We start from the raw sequence: 19,202 nt of genomic DNA on the forward strand, positions 1-19,202 counted from the left end.
TCCACTTGATTAACTATGTTAAGGGTTTAGATCAAACGGCTGAAGAAAAATGGCGATGGTCGCGTCAGACTTTCGTGATCTTTTCTCCACAAAAAACACGCCCAGCTTTGCTTTCGAGTTCAGAAAATGATGACGTCCTCCTCATCTTGTTCATTTTCCAGTTTTAAAATTTACGCCAACTCGTTTGAGACCTTGCCATCTTTGGCCATCATGTAGAGGTTTTTCCATTATTCATGATCCATTCTCGAGGTGACAAATAAATAAAGGACAGACTTGATGACGTGTTTCCGTTGTCAAAATATGCAAATGTGGACCACTTGGATCAACTGAAATTATGTTGTACTGTCAACATCGTACAACATAGAAACACATGTATGTTGTACTGTTTTGATACATTCATGGATGCAGCATATATAGCAGCAGGTTGAATAGATGTACGTGTTTGTTTTGTTCCTCCAGTTACATGGTGTAAAATATAATTTCTTATATGATATAAAGGATATACAAAGCCAGCTTGTTTTGACAATATTTTCTCCCCCGAGATGTTCATGTTCCATATATATAATATATATATATGCAAAACATAAGAACTATCAATCTCAATCATTAACCCCACCCAATGTTTAAGAGAAAAAATTCTGTATAATGTCCACCTTTTATATAAACTATTAATAATTTTGAAAAGAATAGCTGAAAAAAAAAAAAAATCATATATCCAGTGCTATATGACTATAAGATTCTGTTAAACAGTCATTTAATGAATATAATTGGTACTCAGACTGACACAGTAGATTTGATGGGATTTAATGAAACGGACCAACAAGAACCGACTGGAGTCTGCCTCATTAGACTGTCTGAGCGATGGCTCCCCTGAACAATGTGTTCATGAACCCGGGGAAAATGAGGAGATCACATTAACACATCAGAGAAACACCAACGCCTTAGAAGTGAAGTAGAAGAAAAGACGGGGAAATATTTTTACTAGAATTACAAGAAATAAAATGAGACGTGTGGATATTTGCCGAGATTCTTTTGTAAACTAACCTCAACCTGAGCTGAAGTATTGTAAAAGAGCTTTTAGAGGTAGTTCAGGGAGGTTTGACCATTTGGTGCCATGTTAAGAGAAAAAAAAGGTGGTGAAGTTATTTGGGGGGGGGGGTCTCAGGCCCCCATGCTGGTGTTGTTTATGTGTTTAGGCCGGGTCTTGTTTTAACTCCGAGGTGCTAAACACCTTCCCACTGAGATAAAAGATGATTAATGTCTTTGTATGAGCGACGCTTTAACGGCTCAGGACTATTTAGGCCCTTCATTAGTGTGAGCGTGGCCCGGTGGACACACTCGAGTCCCAGGGTTCCTCCGCAGGACAGACAAAGGAGCTCAACACACCGCCTTTGAAGTGACCCCGGCCTGAGAGGCCTTACACATGAAAATCTGATTAGCTCTCGCTTTTTCTGACTTCACACTGCCTTTGAGGCCTTTCTTTGGGTGACATTTGGGGCTGAAGCTTGCTGCCATATAAATACCTGAGGCAGCAGAGAGCAGAGAGGGACACTCTGGATCCGGCAGCCGAGGGACTAAAACCATGGATGTACCTCAACCTCTCCTCCTCCTGCTGTGTGTCCTCCATTTGACTTGTGAGTAATGTTTGCTTCTTCTATTCTGCAGTGGCGTACAACTAGGTCAGATTGTTTTATCAGAGGCATTCATTATTTTACCAGTTTGAAATGTCTACATTCAAAGCAAAAACAATGAATTAAATTAAAAAAATGACATGATGATATGTTCTAAAACCTAACTGGAATAAACTTATGGGTAAAAATGCAGATCGAAAAGCTTGAAAATGAATCAAGATTGAGCTGATTTCTGATTTTATAAGTAGTAATTTAGATTAAATGACGCTAAAAACTATACTGAATAATACCAAAAAATACTACATAATTACAGTAAAGTTATTATTGTGAGGAATAAAGTATCTATCGAGAGCAAGCAGACATACATTTCTAATTACTGCACACTTGAGTCTGACTAACTAAATTTAAATGTTCCCAAATTTCTTAACCGAGGGTCACTCGTCCTGAACATGCAACACGCTTGTCTGTCATTTTTAAACCCGTGCATGCAGAATAATCCCCTTTCTGATCTCCTGCAACACGTTTGTCTTTATATTTTCATAGTGGCTGGAGTGTTGAGCAAACACGGCGAGCACAGAAACCTGTTCACACAGAGAATGTGCTGCAAGAGACAGAGCCACTTTGTGTATATTGGACAAGGTAAGACGATACATGTCCAAGAAATCCTCCTCCAGTGACTGTGTGTTCAGTTTGTACCAACTTGTTTCTCGTAAAAACATCCTATAAAAGCAACCCCCCCCCCCCCCCGTCACGTGTTACTACATGCATGCTCAATACCTGGATGAGGTTTTGTTATGAATTGCCCTGCACGCTGAAATCAAAAGTACTTTCATGCGTTGACGTCCCATCAGATATATCGGGGAGTCCTGTGAGCATCGACGTGGGAGTGTGCAGATCACACTGCGGGAGGGTGAGGACAAGGCCGTCCCATGAAGCAGGGCAGGAGGATTACTCCAAACACGCCTCCATGCTGGAGTTTCTCAGGAGCAAAAAAGTAAGTGGAGGCTGTGGCACCTTCCTGTGCTGCCACAGGAGGGCGGTGTAACTGTGTGATGGATTGATGACACTTCATTTATCAAGATGCCGACTCACAACAGAGTTCACCATCTTCTATGCATCATAAACAATACACACTATCATAGGCTGTTTCACAAGTTAATGCATTAATATTGCACTACAGTCTAAATATAAACCATTAAATGCTGCCACCAGCAGTGTTGTTGTGCACATTTCACTTAAAGTGAGTACATTATGTGATCAGGTCTAGTATACATGTTCTCCCTGTGCATGAGTGACCTTTAATGTCCTTAACCTGTCTCTCTGTATTTGCCTTGTGATAGTCAGTTTATACAAAAATAATGAATGAATAGTGCACAATTTGCAGTACCGCAGCATGTTTTAGGTCAGATTAGAATAACAACGAATCGTTTTCTCACCGCAAGACAAGGGTGCGCAGACCGTCTGCCCCGGCGAGCCTGGAGCTGCCGAACCAGCTGCCGCCGTGCGGGACGAACCAGGCGTGCGAGCCCACCGGGATGCGCGTGGAGCGGGTGCTCCTGTTCGAGGGACCCCGCGAGGTGGAGGTAATCCAGGAGTGCCAGTGTGAAATAAAGCTGACCCAGTGCATCCGCGTCCCCGCGCTCAGGACCTACTACGCCAAGACGCCGTATGAGACGGTCATCGACGCAGGGGGATGCTCTCGGTCCAAAGGACCCCCAGGTGTGTGTAGGAGACTTACACAGCACCTGCAGGAAACACCCAGAACATAGAAAGAAACGCAAACTCCATGTTTGAATGGCACTCAATCACAAGTACTGAAAAGGTACATTTCTAAAAAAAAAAAAAAAAAATACACAAAAGTATTCAATTCTAATAAACCATATGACACATTGTATTAATCCAGCATGGATTTGTCAAAGTATACAATAATAATGGCAATAATTCTAATCTGGTCCTTCTAATCCTTCCGTTCAGCAGCAGAAACTGAATATGTGTAAATACCACTGTTGAACAGTAAATACTGTAAATATTATGACTACTATGAGTATTTTTCCTCTCATACTTTAACCCTCTGATCTTTCATGTGTATATTTACACACATATTTATCCAATTGTCTATTTAAATATCCATAGTCTACTCTCTTGTGTGCAACTATTACAACTGTCAAAGTAAGTGTGCACTGTGAAGCTGCTGTGATAACTGAATTTCCCCATGTGGGATTAAAAAAGTCGGATCTTATCTCTTATCTTATCTTAAACCCAGTCAAAAAGGTCTTATGTGTGACTGGAGCAGCCACATTTAATTCACACCTGGATGGTAACAGTTCATAACTCTCAAAATACAACTTTAATCAGATAATGTGCTGTAAAATGTTCATTTAAAGTTTAAAAAACAAATGAATCCAACACACTTCTTTGGGAAAACAGGGGATTGTCGCACAGGTAGCGGTTCATATTTATCTCTTCAAAGATGAGTAAAATCAAAACTATTTCATATTATGTTTCGCGGTATGAAAACTCCAACTCCTGGACTCTCTTCTCACTCACAGAAGGATTCTCCTGCGTGCCCACCAAGTTCGACTCGGCCTTGGTGCAGACCCCAAACAAAGTGGAGCTGATCCAGACCGTTGTGGCCTGCGAGCTGAGGGAAAGCTGCTACAGGGTCAAACACGTGGACTATTTCTACGAAGCGGTCCAGCATGCAGACGGCATGAAAGAGAAGAGGCTCAAAGTAAGTGCAATCCACAAGCAGATTTCCCAGATTCCGCTTCATCCCGCACAATAAACATCTTCCAATCACCATTCCTGACTGGGAGAGTGTCTCCTTTGTGAGCCCTGCTCTGCTATGCAGAACAAAGCCGTGCTGGAGGAGGACGCCGCCCAGCAACAATAGCATTTTTATTCATACACATGTGTTACAAGCAGCACTTAATCAGGCGAGTCCCCTGGCTGGCACGACGCATGCTGAGCGACAACTTTAGGAGGTGTTGCATGTGTATTCCCAGCGTATGCACAGACCGAAGAGTTCCTGGCCCAACTTTATGTGCTTCAAAAGATGCATTGACGCTGCTTGTAACCTAAGACTTCTTTCCACCGCAACTAAACAGTTTCAGTCTCCAGCTGTAGTTTCATTTGTGCTCTGGAAAATAGCATAAAAATCTTTAAATATACTTGTTTTGTGGGCCATAACTAAATCTGATCACCTCACTCAATAAAACGTCTTTACAAAAAATAAATTTAAAAAAACAGTCCGCACAACCAACAACAAAGGGAAGCCTTGTAACAACTACACAAACAAGATGATTAAACGGAGGAAGATTTTAATGGAAACTTCTCAGCGGCGTGCCGCCGTGTCTCCTCACCCGAGGTGTGAGATGAGGGCAAACACAAATGGCGCGTGCAGGTGTCGAATGAAAGCAGTTTGCAGGCCACATGCGACGGCAGCTGCTCTCCGCTCAGGTGGGTCAATATTTGTGAGCAGCTGCGTGCTGATTGCCCTCTCTCTGTGTTGCTAATTCTCTCCAGGAAATAGATGTGGGCAGATGTGTGGGAGGCTGCACTGCAGGAAACCGATGCCTTCTCAGGTATGTATGAATCCAGCTGCCAGACCCCCCCCCCTCCCCCACCCCCCACCCCCTCCCCCTTCTCCACACACCTCTTGCATCCCTCTCCTAACAATTGCCCGCCAGCTTTGACACCTGCTGCACTCCTGACACCAAATGCTCCTTTAATAAATCGTCCTTTATTTTCAGTGTTGGCCGTTAAATCTAATTTATAAGAATTATTACAGACACTGGCACCGGGGTCTGGTGTGAGGATTCTAAATTATTTTTTTTAAGTAAATATTCCTGAAATCAATAATTCTTTTATCTAATGTGTGAAGCAAAGTGTACTTGGTCGTACTCTTAAAGCTGTCATGTTGCGTTCAAGGTCATCAGGAGTAAATCATTTCCCAGCATGAATTGAAACCCCCCCCCCCCCCCAGAATTTATGCCATCGTTGATGATTTGATTAACTTTTATTGTGAAGCAATGATTTTAAAGCTCCTCTTTGAATCAACTTGAACGTATTTGTTTAAAACCTTCACTGTCATAACATTTTGTGGCTATTGTTGAAAAAGTTTAAGTTCTCAGATATCTGTACTTTACTTGAGTATTGATTCATTTTACCTCCTAGACATGAAACAGCCTTTGGCCACATGAAGCCTTTGGCAGAATCTAAATGTCAATGAGAAACTATTAATAAAATTAAACTTATTGCACATGATGCATGCAATATTTTTACTTTATGTTTTATTTTTTTTTTTTTACAATACTTCATGCTTTTGGGTGCACCTTCAGGCATTTTGCTGTGGAACCAGCACTTGCAGTGAAGTACAAGTGGGAAAATCTCACTGACATGCTGTTATTAGAGATATTTTTATTCTGTGCAGAACTGAGCAAGTTATAGCACAACCCTTCCAAGACATACAAATATGAAAACAAAATGGGAGCCAAATAAACTGGGAATTGGTAACCATTCAGTTCCAAATTATTCCCCCAAAAAACACTGATAATTTGGCAGATTTAACTAATTCCCCACACGTTTCATTGAAGCAAAGCCGTTGAAGTTGGCACCACAACAAACAAACATACATTCAAATGTGATTTCCAATAGTTCATTTATAACAGTGAGTGATGGATGTTATTTTAAAACTAATAAGTCAAATTAACTATTCAGATCATGTATTTCTCATTCCACACAAAACCTTTATGGTTGCAACCCCAGTAAGGATTGATGGGCCCTGATAAGTTTGTTTTAAATAGCATTTTGATAGTTTTTTTTACCTTGTGCATACGCCCCTATTCTGAGTATACATTTGCCACAGCTACAAAGACTGTATAAGGACAACAAGATCTGCACAGTCGCAACGATGGCAATCAAATTAAAAAGACTGATTATTATTTGAGTGCAAAGAGTCAAATGTGGCATCTCTTCAAATGTATAACTACTGTGCAGGATTAAAATTTGGCAGTAAAAATTGCAGTTTGGGAAGACGCCTGGCAGAAAATGTATTTATTTTCATGACTAAGCCAGTCTACTCTTAATTTCTTTTCCATACCCCCCCCCCCCCCCCCAGGAATCCAACCAATCCAGAAATCTGCCACTTATGGTCAGAAGGACAATCCGGCTCTTGTGTTCCTCAGGACTATGAGAGCCACAGCTTCCTGAACCAACACGAACAGACCCGGACAGTCCTCTCCATCGCCTCCTGCTCTTGTCAAATCTAAACAGGGTTCCAGCCGTCTCTGCCAACAATTTATTTTACCCACAAAGTACTGATGTATCATATGTAATATATGGGAAAAAAAAGTATTATTATGTAAATAAATGTAGTCCAACAATCTGTGTGTAGTGGTAAGTCTGCTCCTGCTTGTGCTTCAGCGTGGTTGTGTATAGACATTACAGATATCTATGAAGCAAGTGAATATTTGAATTAGACAAAACAGTAAATGTGTATTGGGTGTGTCAAAATCTGCTTGTGACCGCCACCCTGGTAATTATCATGAAAATGTGACAATAGATTTTAGAATCTTACCTTTATCCTCAAATTATACAGCTGACGGAGTTCTTGCACTTGTGTTGTTTCAAGGGCCCAGTTCGGAAGGAGCACTTGAAAGGAGGAGGGGGCAGCAAAATCACTTAACTTTATACACGTCTTTGAAAAACACACGTGCAAGCAGTTAATTGCGCCCTCTGTTGATGGCAGTGTGTGAAACGACGCATGTCTGTCAGTTTTCTGTTACCTAAAAGTAAAATAAAGGGCTTATGGCCTACCACTGAGGTGCCATACAATGAAAAAGAAACTTTGATCTCTTAACCTTTTTCGGCCACAGTTTGTCTAGCGCTCGTGCGTAATTGTGCGTAAAGATCAAAGGCACCAAATGGCACAGTGCGCACTTTATTTCGGTTTCCTTCGAAAACAATCAAGCAGAAATCACTTCTCCAAATCATTGGTTGCTTTCAGAGCTACAATTTAAAGTAAAGTTCAATTTAAAAACAGTTCTTCTGATGTTTTAATAAAATGAAACGTAAGTCGTGTGATTCTAACCATCTCTGTATTTTCGCAGGTGGTTTGGCAAATGGGTGGGCCTCTTTAAATTAAACTTCAAATTCAATGCCGATCTAACTGTGAGGTCTCCAGCTATGTACATATCAGACGTGCCAAAGGCGACACTTACCCCTTAATCAGCATTAGCGATTTCCTCCCAAGACAATGCGCCCATTAATTGAGATGATTTGTTTTATTCAGACGCAGTTAACGTCCCGTTGCGCGCAAACGCCACAGATCTCAGATTCAGTTATTGGTGAGCAGCTTAACTCTCTTATTAATATGACAAAATGGCGAGGAAAAACACAAAATACCTGATGATGATTTAGAATATCCTTTTTTTCTTCTTCTTCTTTTTCAGTTTCATTGCCAGATGTGGAGACAATGGCCTTGCATAATGTCCACAGTGGAGCTCACACCTTGTTAACACTGCCATTAGTCTTTCTTTACATAAGCTCAATTGCTGATTTACATTTGTGACCAAATAGAATATTTACTCTTTACCAGAGACCAGGGGGGTGGGGGGGGACAGAGGGCGTTTAATATAAAGAGTGGACCTCCGAGGACTCAGCATTCACTCCAATTTGATCCTGACGCTCGTCCACCGGGGAACTTACTCACAGCTCGGAGATGTTGTTTCCCATCGGCCTCGTCGTCTTCGTGTGCAACGCAGCAGCTCGTCCTCTGCACAACTCCAGCGAGCACGCATCGACCTCCTGGACGCAAAGCGGGGAGGTCCGGTCCGCCGCCATCAAGAGGCTCCTGGAGGTGTTCGGGATGGAGGACCCCCCTGACATACACGGACACAAACAGCCACCACAGTACATGCTGGACCTGTACAACACCGTGGCTGACGTGAACGGCGTGACCAGAGACCCCGATCTCCTGGAGGGCAACATTGTGCGCAGTTTCTTTGACAAATGTAAGATCTGATTTGTGCATAATGTTTTGGTTTTTGATTTATTTATTTTTTTCATGCATTTGCTCTGGTTCCTAATGATTGCTTTGCATTTGCAGCACGCAATGAACAAGTGGAGTTCAGGTTCAATTTGTCATCAGTTGCAAGAACAGAGAAGATCCTGGTTGCTGAGCTTCATCTTTTCAAGCTTCGTCCTCAGTCAACACAAACCTTCAACAGGCATCACTTCTGCCAGGTATGTAACCCAAGTAAATCAATGGATTACATCCTTCCCAATGCTGTCATTTCTAACAATTATTGACATTCATCTTGTTCCTTACAGGTCAGCATTTATCAGCAGGTCGCCAGAGGCCACAAAAACAGCACACAGAAGCAGAAGTTATTGGCTTCTCGGCTCATGCCCGTCCACTCCACAGGCTGGGAGATGTTCCAGATCACAGAAGCAGTGAGTGATCACCTCCTCTATCAAATGTACTGGAGTGTATATGAAGCGTGCTCTAACGACTGATCCACCCCGCTGTGCAGGTCAGCTCTTGGATGATGGATGAAGGTGGAAACATCGAGCTCCGCGTGGTGGTTCAGAACCTGGGAGGAGGACAGATGGATAAGAAGCTGGTCCGCTTCGCTTCGGGACGCAACCACCATCAGAGCAAACAGCCCATGATGGTTCTCTTCACCGATGACGGCCGTCGCTCCACTATCCAAAAGAACGAAGGTCAGATTTTTTGTCCACCTTTATTACCTTTGAATACATCAGTGGCAGGGAACATGAAATGCTGATACCAGAGAAGATTGAAACTTCCTAAAATGTCCCCTTCTCTTCTCATCAATACAACAAAAACACATATACTGAGATTATTTCTAGCACAAATAAAACATTTGAAGCCTCTTATTTTTTTTTATTTAGTTACAGCTGAACAGCACAACTTCAAACTTTTTAAAGCAGTGATTCTGAAACCGTGGTACATGTACACCATTCATTGTAGCACAGGAAGGAACATCATATCCTTTGGAAATAATTACAAAATATTAAAATTTAGAATGGAAATATCAAAAACATGTGGAGTCCAAAGCAATAAGTATCTAATTAAGTAATTAAGAGATGAGATTAGTCTAAGTGTCTGTCATAAAGCTGCCGATTTGTGGTTGGAAGTAAAAAAAGAGTAATCCTCATATTAGAATGAACGGGTACTCTGAGAGCACAACGTATTCTCATGGCAAAAACTTTTGACAAGACCTGCCTTAAAGAACATATTTCATATATTTCCACACGCTAAACCTTCCATTCCATCAACAGATCTGAATGACACCACCTCCAGCCTGCCCCAGGTGGCCTCGCCGTCCCGCAGCACACGCTCTCTGGGCTCCACGAAGAAGGAAGGCTCGCACTGCCAGCGCCGTCCTCTCTTTGTGGACTTCGAGGAGATCGGCTGGTCGGACTGGATCGTGTCCCCCAAGGGTTACAACGCTTACTACTGCAAAGGCTTCTGCTCCTTCCCGCTGGGCCAGAGCATGGTGGCCACCAACCACGCCACCGTCCAGTCCATCATCAACGCCCTGAAGCTGGTGGACGGCGTGGAGATGCCCTGCTGCGTGCCCGACGAGCTCTTCTCCATCAGCCTGCTCTACTTCGACGAGGATGAGAACGTGGTGTTGAAACAGTACAATGACATGGTGGTGGGAACCTGCGGCTGCCACTGACGCTGCGGAGAGCCTCCCGTATGGAGATCAGGTTGTTGACGCGCAGGCCAACGTCTGAACTTTGACTCTTATTTACAACTAATGCGAAATGTCTCAGCTTCTACATGTGAGATTGTAATCTATGTAAATATTTAGAAAATATAATATATGTGAAAGATGAAAGTGATATCCCCTGAAAGATGTAGATATGTATATTTTTATCCTTTTTTTTTTCTAATAAAATATTATCTTGTCATAATAAAGATCTTAACTAATCTAATATATCACACAGTACTTTTTTTTTCTAAGGAATTACAATAGAATCGATATGCTGCATGAATCCCAGAGGGAAATTTGTCAAAATTATTATTATTTTAATGATGGTAGAAATACAATAACCACTGTCATCAATCTGCTGACAGAGAGACCGAATACACATTTTCTTTCTCTCTCTCTCTCTCTCTGTCTCTCTCTCTCTCTCTCTGTCTGTCTGTCTCTCTCTCTCTCTCTCTCTCTCTCTCTCTCTCTCTCTCTCTCTCTCTCTCTCTCTCTCTCTGTATATATGTATAATACAAGACTTATTATTTGTTAAATCATTAAGTCAGTTTTTTTTAAATCCAAATATAACTTAATGTTGCTTCCTGTCTAAATCTAACTTGGACTGGTATTTCAAACTTGCACATTTAAATTAGCAGCGTAAGCAGTTAAGTTCAGTTTCTTACTGCTTTAAGTTCAGGTAAGCGTCACTACTTTTTGTATTTCCCCATTCCATGTGCGTCCAATGACACCTGACCTAAAAGTGAACTTAAAAACATACTTGGCAATGATGTAAATATACACTATAATTGATTTCCGGGATGAAACAAAACTCGTCTTCCCTCAAAAACTCTATTTGCCCACTACAAAACCCTTTCTCTAGAGAGTGTAACCCGAGCGGGGATGGAGGCGTTGGCCATAGAGTGGCACTAAAGGGGGTTGATACCGCTTGGCATGATGCTGGACGACAGCCCTCATTCATTGTCAGAGGGGCTGCTATTCACAATGGAGAAAACGATGAAATGCTGCCATTATAGCGGGGACCATAGGGCCCGGTGGCAGCCCGACACCTGATCTCCTCTTTGGCTCTGGCCTCCTTTTGTCAGAGTATTTCATATCTGACATAGCTCCCTTTAAAAAAAAAAAATAATAATAATAATAATCCACATGATGTTGGAGCAGCGATGGACCTGAGGCTGCAGCCATGGGGAATAAACAGACCATCTTCACAGCACAGCAGCTTGATGCATATCAGGTCTGTGTCAATTCTGCTTCTTTGGACGAGTACAACGTTAAATCCGGTTAGAAATGCTTTCATCGGTGCTACTTTATAACATCACCAGACAAGACCATGGGGCTTCTTTATATCTTTTCTTCCTTATATCCGTCTATTCGTAACAGTTAAGATGGCAGGTATCTTCCTGACTTGAGTTCCTGTTTTACATATTTGGTATTGAGCTGATATAATGAATATTACACACAGAAAACATGCAGTGATCAACGTGAGGAGTCGGTATACACTACACTAACCTAGAAACTTTAAAAAGTAGTTAAAGTTGTGGCTGCTTTGATGAAGTGCAGCACTGCAGTAGCATGGTCATGCATGAATAATGCAATAATAACAACAGAGACAGAGATCATTCAGTGAAATGAGCACTTTCACTTTTGATAGTCTTAGTACATTATGCTTTTTTTATTATTTTTTTTAAAATATTGCTTTATATGAACTTGCATTTTTAGTGTTACGCTGGTAAAAGTGGAATGTTGTGAAAAGTGCATCCATTCATAAACGCTTTCTTGTTTCCTTCAACCTCACCTCATTTTCAGGACTGTACTTATTTCACAAGAAAAGAAATTCTCAGGTGAGCATACAATGTTTGTTTTTTTTGTTTTGTTCTTTTTAATTCAGTCCCCAAAGGGATGGATTTTGTTGGTAAAGTTGCGGTAAATCTCATTACCACTGAGGCATTGCTAATGCTGTGGATGACAGTCCTCAGTGATGCTAATGCAGCACACCCGACACAGCCGAATTTTGTTCTGTTCTGCACAATACCGTACTGTAACTCTAAACTACACTATCAGGAGATCTGGCTTACTGTGGCGGAAGGCTACCACTGAGAACGCACGACTCTCTTAAAATCTGGAACATTTACGGTCCTTTTACAACGTTTTGGTCAAAGTAACCGCTGCAGTGAAATAACATACCGAGCTATTTTCCACTCGAAAAGCTGCTTCTTCAAAACTGAAAGCTAAATGATATAAGGGATATCTTGTAATTCAATATTGAAAGTAAATTTTTTAAACCTTCCATAGACTCTTCTATCGCTATCGGGATTTGGCACCGCAGCTCGTTCCTCTTGACTACACCAACCAGCCAGATGTGAAGTTACCATATGAGCTGATTGGCAGCATGCCCGAGCTGAAGGTAGACCCACTGGTCCGCGCACACACCCCGCAGACCCGCTCTCTCCCTGTGTTCCCAATCCATAATTCATGGCCAACTAATCGACAGAATTCTTTGAAAGGTTATATGTTACCCGACTCCTTTAAACTTGAAGAATACCGGCGGGTCCCAGAGGGCACACTTGTTGGAAATGGGTCAATTATATGGCTCTTTACACAATGACAGAGAGGTAAACAGGCGTGTTTACCTGCTGTTCACCAGGCAGCCCCCCCCACCCCCTCCCCTCACCTCCCCTCACCTCCCCTCCCCTCCCCTCCCCTCCCCCCAGAAAAGTGAGAGCGATCTGGTCAAGATTATGTTTTCCTTCTGAGTCAACTCATAAATGTTTCAAAGTTTGGATTTGTATCGCGTTGACAAAGATCAGGCACAAAACACAGAAGAGAACAAATGTTAGACGCCTAAATGTTGAGCACTTGGAGTGGGTGGGGGGGCGTGAGCTCCGCCAGACTCTGACTTGGTGACGGTGTCTCCTCCGTCCAGGACAATCCGTTCCGTCAGAGGATCGCCGAGGTTTTCTCGGAGGACGGAGAAGGTAACATGACCCTGGACGACTTCTTGGACATGTTCTCGGTCCTCAGCGAGATGGCTCCGCGGGACCTCAAGGCCTACTACGCGTTCAAAATATACGGTGAAATACTAAATCTTCTGCGTCGTCTTTTGGCTTTATGTCATCCTCTAGTCTGCCTCCTCGACTGTCGCGGCAACCGTCTCCTCGTCCTTCCCCAATACGTCCACGAGTCTCTTCTCTTCCTGCCTGGCAGCTCGAGCTCCAACACCCTTTGCCAAACATTTGTTCAAATCATCTCAACTTGGCCTCTCCTCTTCTCTGAACTTGAGCTGTCCCTCCGATGTTTTTAACTCTGGTCTAATCTCAGTATCTCCACACCTCCCTGATCTCTGTCTTCTTTGCCTGCTACTCTTACCGAGGCCCTGTTTAAACATCGTTCTCAAGCGAAAGGCAAAACTTTTATGTGTCCGGTTGCGAGACAACGGTGCTCAGAGTCACAAAGACCCTGTCCACATGAGCCAAAATGATCTTTTTTTGTCCCTGGAGTTCTCAAAATAAATTCCATCCACACGTCACTATGAACAACATCGAGGCCTAAGGGCATGTAGAACGTATGCCAGACCTTTAGGGGCGCTATGACTCACCAAATGCAGAAAAAACATAGAAATAGAGAAGGTGACTCCTGCTCTTAGACATTCTATGTAACTCTGAGTTATATAGGTCTATGCTCCAGCTTCTCATCCAACATATCAACTTATTAAACTGACTAGCATGTGCCAAAAAAAAAAAAACTTCTTTAAACACAGCCCCTTGTGGATGATCGGCCATAAAGGGTGCGTTTATGTGAACGGCCCCTAAAAATGCAACTTTTTGAAAACAGCTTCCGACATCAAACTTCTTGAAAATACTCTGACTCCGTCTCTGTGGAAACGCTGCGACTGCACATGCGCACCGCGACTGTAGTAACTAGTTCTTCTGCACATGCTCAGTAGATGGACAATAACAACATTTTCCTCCAGAGTCTCATGCCTCCCAGTCCATATTCGTCTGTCTTCGTCTTCAGTGTGTTACGCCTGCTCGTCTTACCAACGCTTTACAACTTACATTTCACACTGTCATCCTCTGTGTTTGACACCCCTGCTCTCAATAGTTCAATCCAGGTCCTTGAATCCAGCTTCATTTTCTCTCCTTTATGCATCCTCACTTTTAAACCTTCTTCCCTCTCATTCACACACATTTTACGTCTCGTCTCTACTGACCGTCATTCCTCTTCCTTTCACTATTTATTTATTTGAGCGTGTTTTCAGTTGATCCCATTGACGTAAACGTGAAAATAATTCCTGGATTTTCGAGAAATACTTGATTTGAAGTGCTAACAACTATCAATAAAAGAGTTGGAACATCTGGTTAAGGAGAGAAAGTAGAGAAATATTTGGTTAAATGTTTATTTTGCGCAGTGTAAGCATGTGCTCTTTCTTTCTAAGTTGAAGTTTGGAATTAATCAAGTCAACTACAGTCTAAACTAGAAAATTCCACAGGAACTTATGTGTGCCTTCCTCTCCTCCTCTCCCACCCGCTTTGTACGGGACTTTTTATTTTTTTTGCAAATTTTTGGGGGATTTATTCAGAAAAATTGGTTTACCGAATCATTAATAAAAGATGCATCAACCTATTCCCGAACATTCGGCACATTGACGTCCTTCTTGTTCCCAACGGTGCGGGACTAGTTACTCATAGATTAAACAGCACAAAAAAATTAATTTATAAAAAAAATGTTTTTTCTAAAAATGAAAATGGAAACAATAATAAAAAGTAATAATGAAATAAAAATTAAAATTTTAAAATTAAAATTAAAATAAAAAATTTAAAATTAAAATTAAAATTAAAATTAAAATTAAAATTAAAATTAAAATTAAAATTAAAATTAAAATTAAAATTAAAATTAAAATTAAAATTAAAGACCACCTAGGATAATAATCTTTGTGCCTTGCCACTAGGGCAGGCACAAGAATCAAGATTTAACCAGGTCAGGGTAATGAAGTCTAAAAATCTTTTTTTTTTTTTTTTTATATGTATGAATGCTCATAGTTTTAATACGGATGCTGTCTTCACAGCTCTAAACGGGTATTTATTATGTAGAGCTGTAATAAAAACTTTAGAACAGTATAATGCTACCACAGCATCCACTGAGTGAAATAAGCCTCTCATCTATCCAACAAACCCCTTAAATCCCTCCCATAGTCGATGAAACATGGGAACTGTACATTTCGGTGCGATCACAGGACAATGGCGGAGTCCTGATGGATGGTGCATTGAACGCTTTGAATGATTAACAAGCCCATTATGGAAGCATCAGGCTTGTCAGAGCCATGTTTATGCTTCGCAACAGCGTCCCCCTGCACTAATTAACAAACGCTGACAGATGAAGACGTCACGCCCCCGTGGCCATGGGTTAAGAAACCTTTTCAGCCATTATGCAGACCAAGAAAAAGTTGGGACGGGGAGAAACCGTTGCATTATGGTGAAGAAGTTTGATGACTGAGTATCAAAAGTATAAAAGATGAAAACAGACCTATTCACTTTGCTGGTCCGTTGGTCGGAAAATTGTTTTTTCAATCAACTTGTGACAGTTGAAGTTGAAATAATCTTTATTTTTTTTTGAGTTTCAGAGTGAAAACCCACAAATGTAGTGAGAGAACGGGATAGAAATGTGAATAACTGACACACAATGAGAAACTTGAAATTGTTTAAATTCAGAGTACCTTACGACTTTAAAACAATAAGTCTTTTTTTGTTTTGTATTTCTTTGTTTTATATCTTTATTTCAAACATACAAATAGAGCTTTAATATAACTGTAATGGTAGAAAGTGGATTGCTATAATACCTTGTAATATTATTCTTCTATCAAACAGGTTGGATACACCTTAATTCTGCAAAACCGAAAATCTTGCCCAGTGTATTTTTTGTCAAAATGTCTCATCCCACTTGATTTACGATAAATGCACCTAACAACCAATATTTCAGCATGATAGAGAGACTTGTTTTAAGACAATGCATCTTAAAAAAATCTCAAAATGACCTTTTGAGTTGAATTTGCTCAGGTGTTTTTGTATAAGATGGATAATCTTGATTTTTGCATTTGTGACTTATTCTAAGACACCAAGCCCAACAATATGGGTAAAATAGTTTAAAATAAGATTTGTTTCTGATCATTTTACAATCTCAGTATCACAAGAAATCTTACCAAGACAATTTTCACTTGTTCTATCGGCAGATTCTTCCACCACTTATTTCAAAGTAAAACGACCTTGAAATCAATTCTTTTTGGTGTTGTTTTGAGAGGGGCATTGTTTTCCAACCCTTTCTTTTCTTCGAAAGATTTCAACAACGACGACTTCATCTGCAAGTCGGACCTGGAGAAGACGCTGAACAAGCTGACGCGGAACGAGCTGACGGAGGAGGAGGTCAGGATGGTGTGCGAGAAGGTCATCGACGAGGCCGACCTCGACAACGACGGACGCCTCTCGCTGGAGGACTTCCAGCACATGATCGTTCGAGCTCCGGACTTCCTCAGGTTCCACCTCGATTTTGTTGTTGGAAGATTGTTTTAGCTTCCGTGTTTATATTGACATATTATTGTCTCATTTCTGCCCACAGCACCTTCCACATACGGATCTGACGTGGATAAAGAAAGATGGACTGAAACTACTTTTACACGTCGTGACGAACCACAGCTTGTATTTTTATTTCAATTCTAATTCACCGACAAGCCGCTGCAAAACGTCGTCGGAACGGTTCAAAATGAAGCTCTTATCAAAGAGTGGACGCATCAGTCAATCCATCAAGACAAGGCTCATTAGTTATGACCATCAACAGTAGATTTGTGTTTTGTAATCCAAAGGGATTCCGTTACGGCGGGAATAGAAAAGAAACCGTCCCGTCATGAGGGCTCAAGTTCTATAAGCCGGACTCAGCCAATAAAAGACACAAACGCCGAGTTTTATCATTTTATTAAATCAAAAGTACACATATCTACAAATTGTAGATACATTTTTAATATGGGTTTAGAAAGTACAGTACAATTTAAGTAGATCTCTCTTATTTAATGTGACATTTACATTGTTGTTTTTTTTCCTTTTGACTTTTCTTTACTCTCCCCGTGTACGTCACAATATGGATGAAAATATGGCTGTAAAAAGGGATGCTCGGTATATCATGACGTGATAGGAATCTTAAGAAAAAGATATGTTTTTGAAAAATAAAAACCAAAAAGTATAATTTCAGAAGAAAAAAAAAAAAGCTAAAAAACTGAGTCCCACAAAAAGTCTGCTCCCGAGATTTTTCTGTTTATGTCTTTTAAAGCTACAGTGTCACTCCAAAATCCTGCTCCACGATCCTCCACCGTGCTCAAACCGTTCCTCAAACTTTGGCTCAGTGAATGACACACACACACACACGCACGCGCACGCACACACACACGCACGCACACACAAATTATAAACCAACCCCATACATTCAACTGTACAGGTCTACAAGTAATGTCTGGAAATTACGTGACGAGAAGATGCACAGGTCCAGGATTCACGATGCATAGCTCACCTACGACTGAACTGAGCGGTTAAGACAAATGGTCGCGGTCGTCATGAGGTCCCAAATGAACAGTTGTAACAAAATAAAAAGTGCAGGTAAGCAGAAACAGACCCCCTCTTCAGTGATTGTGCATGTAGGAATGTGTGAGGAATGCAGGAATGCGAGGAAACGATGTGGGGGGGGGGGGGGGGGGGGGGGGGGGGGGCAGAGCCGGGGTCACACTTTTTGAATTAACTCTGGCTTCTTTTCTTAATAAAAAATACTGACTCAAAACGTGACTTTCTGAGGACGTGTGGCGCTTCTCTGCCGCCACCTAGAGGTCTACTTACAGGAACACAGCCGAACACAGAACTGGCGAGGTTCTCAAAGTGTGGGAGGACGAGCGTCCTCATGCTGCAGGGTTTCTGTCTGCTTGGAGAACGTTTTTCTTTTTTTAAAACTGCTCAGATTAAAAGATACACGGAGATTTCCAATGGCTGTAGAGGCAGTAAGAGGCGCAATCATCATGCAAGGTTTGATTACGACAATAAAAGTGTGTTTTTAAGTAAATAATCAATAGTTTTCCACTGAACTTGTTTCTTCTCTTAATTTATTCAAGACAAATTAAAAAAGGGGAAATATCCCGCTGCATATTTACCATTTAAATTTCGCCCGACATCCCCTACCCCACACTCCGAGAAGCAGACGCCAGCTCCTTCAAGCTACGATCAGGCAGGGAAACATCACTTTAAAAAGGACAATTTGGCAGGGCTGCAGCATAGAAACACAAGCCTCAATATTCTTTATACATACAGTAAATAATAACAAACAGGGACACTGCTTTTTCTTCTTTTTTTTTCTTAAGTGCGATAACAACAGGACAAGTGGATCACTAGTATTTTGCAATATCATGTATAAGTAAGTAGGTGTCGTATAAATTTTGGTATATTACGCCCGTTATATCACCGAGACTCCGAAGGTTTTCGATAGGTATCTGTATCGTCGTATTGCGAAACTATCACTTGGCACAGGCTACACACGAAACACAATTTACTGGTAAAGTGCGAGGAGAGCTGCGTGGCGGGGGGTGGGGGGCGTTACGGTGTGAAACCTCCACAGGTTCTCATTGCTGATCGAATAAACCAGAGGCGTCATACGGCTTCGTCTGTGAATCAGAGGCGAGACAAAACGCTGGCGGAATCCAGCCCAAAGCTTCAACATGTCATTTCTGCCGCCGCGAAGTAGAGTCCTACCACGAGTTAATTAAAGTCTGAATTTGGTCGAACAATGTTTTCAGACTCGA

General features: G+C 41.6%; 3 protein-coding genes across 3 annotated transcripts; all 3 read left to right on the plus strand.

The window, feature by feature from the left end:
- The first annotated feature begins 1,308 nt into the window (after positions 1-1,308).
- Positions 1,309-7,468, plus strand: pnhd (pinhead). Its single transcript, XM_080461831.1, has 7 exons — positions 1,309-1,634; positions 2,175-2,270; positions 2,483-2,625; positions 3,074-3,350; positions 4,181-4,362; positions 5,157-5,215; positions 6,751-7,468. The coding sequence occupies exons 1-7, from the start codon at positions 1,583-1,585 to the stop codon at positions 6,899-6,901; spliced, it is 960 nt and encodes a 319-aa protein (XP_080317957.1). The 5' UTR covers positions 1,309-1,582; the 3' UTR covers positions 6,902-7,468.
- An 884-nt stretch (positions 7,469-8,352) lies between these two features.
- admp (anti-dorsalizing morphogenic protein) lies at positions 8,353-10,342 on the plus strand (the record flags this gene model as incomplete). Its single annotated transcript, XM_080470606.1, has 5 exons — positions 8,353-8,644; positions 8,740-8,876; positions 8,964-9,086; positions 9,167-9,356; positions 9,939-10,342. The coding sequence occupies 5 exons, from the start codon at positions 8,353-8,355 to the stop codon at positions 10,340-10,342; spliced, it is 1,146 nt and encodes a 381-aa protein (XP_080326732.1).
- A 1,219-nt stretch (positions 10,343-11,561) lies between these two features.
- Positions 11,562-17,009, plus strand: cib3 (calcium and integrin binding family member 3; the record flags this gene model as incomplete). Its single annotated transcript, XM_080470727.1, has 6 exons — positions 11,562-11,612; positions 12,185-12,219; positions 12,671-12,782; positions 13,302-13,449; positions 16,709-16,904; positions 16,988-17,009. The coding sequence occupies 6 exons, from the start codon at positions 11,562-11,564 to the stop codon at positions 17,007-17,009; spliced, it is 564 nt and encodes a 187-aa protein (XP_080326853.1).
- Positions 17,010-19,202: the final 2,193 nt, after the last annotated feature.

The sequence above is a fragment of the Lipophrys pholis genome (genome assembly GCF_963383615.2).
Source record: "Lipophrys pholis genome assembly, chromosome: 1".
Lineage (NCBI taxonomy): Eukaryota > Metazoa > Chordata > Actinopteri > Blenniiformes > Blenniidae > Lipophrys > Lipophrys pholis.

What these genes read in the sequence shown, in the direction of transcription:
- pnhd (XM_080461831.1), top strand. Translation starts at nt 1,583, where the DNA reads ATGGATGTACCTCAACCTCTCCTCCTCCTGCTGTGTGTCCTCCATTTG. An exon ending in GTGTGTCCTCCATTTGACTT is followed by an intron (nt 1,635 to 2,174) that starts GTGAGTAATGTT and finishes ATATTTTCATAG; the next exon opens with TGGCTGGAGTGTTGAGCAAA. An exon ending in CTTTGTGTATATTGGACAAG is followed by an intron (nt 2,271 to 2,482) that starts GTAAGACGATAC and finishes ACGTCCCATCAG; the next exon opens with ATATATCGGGGAGTCCTGTG.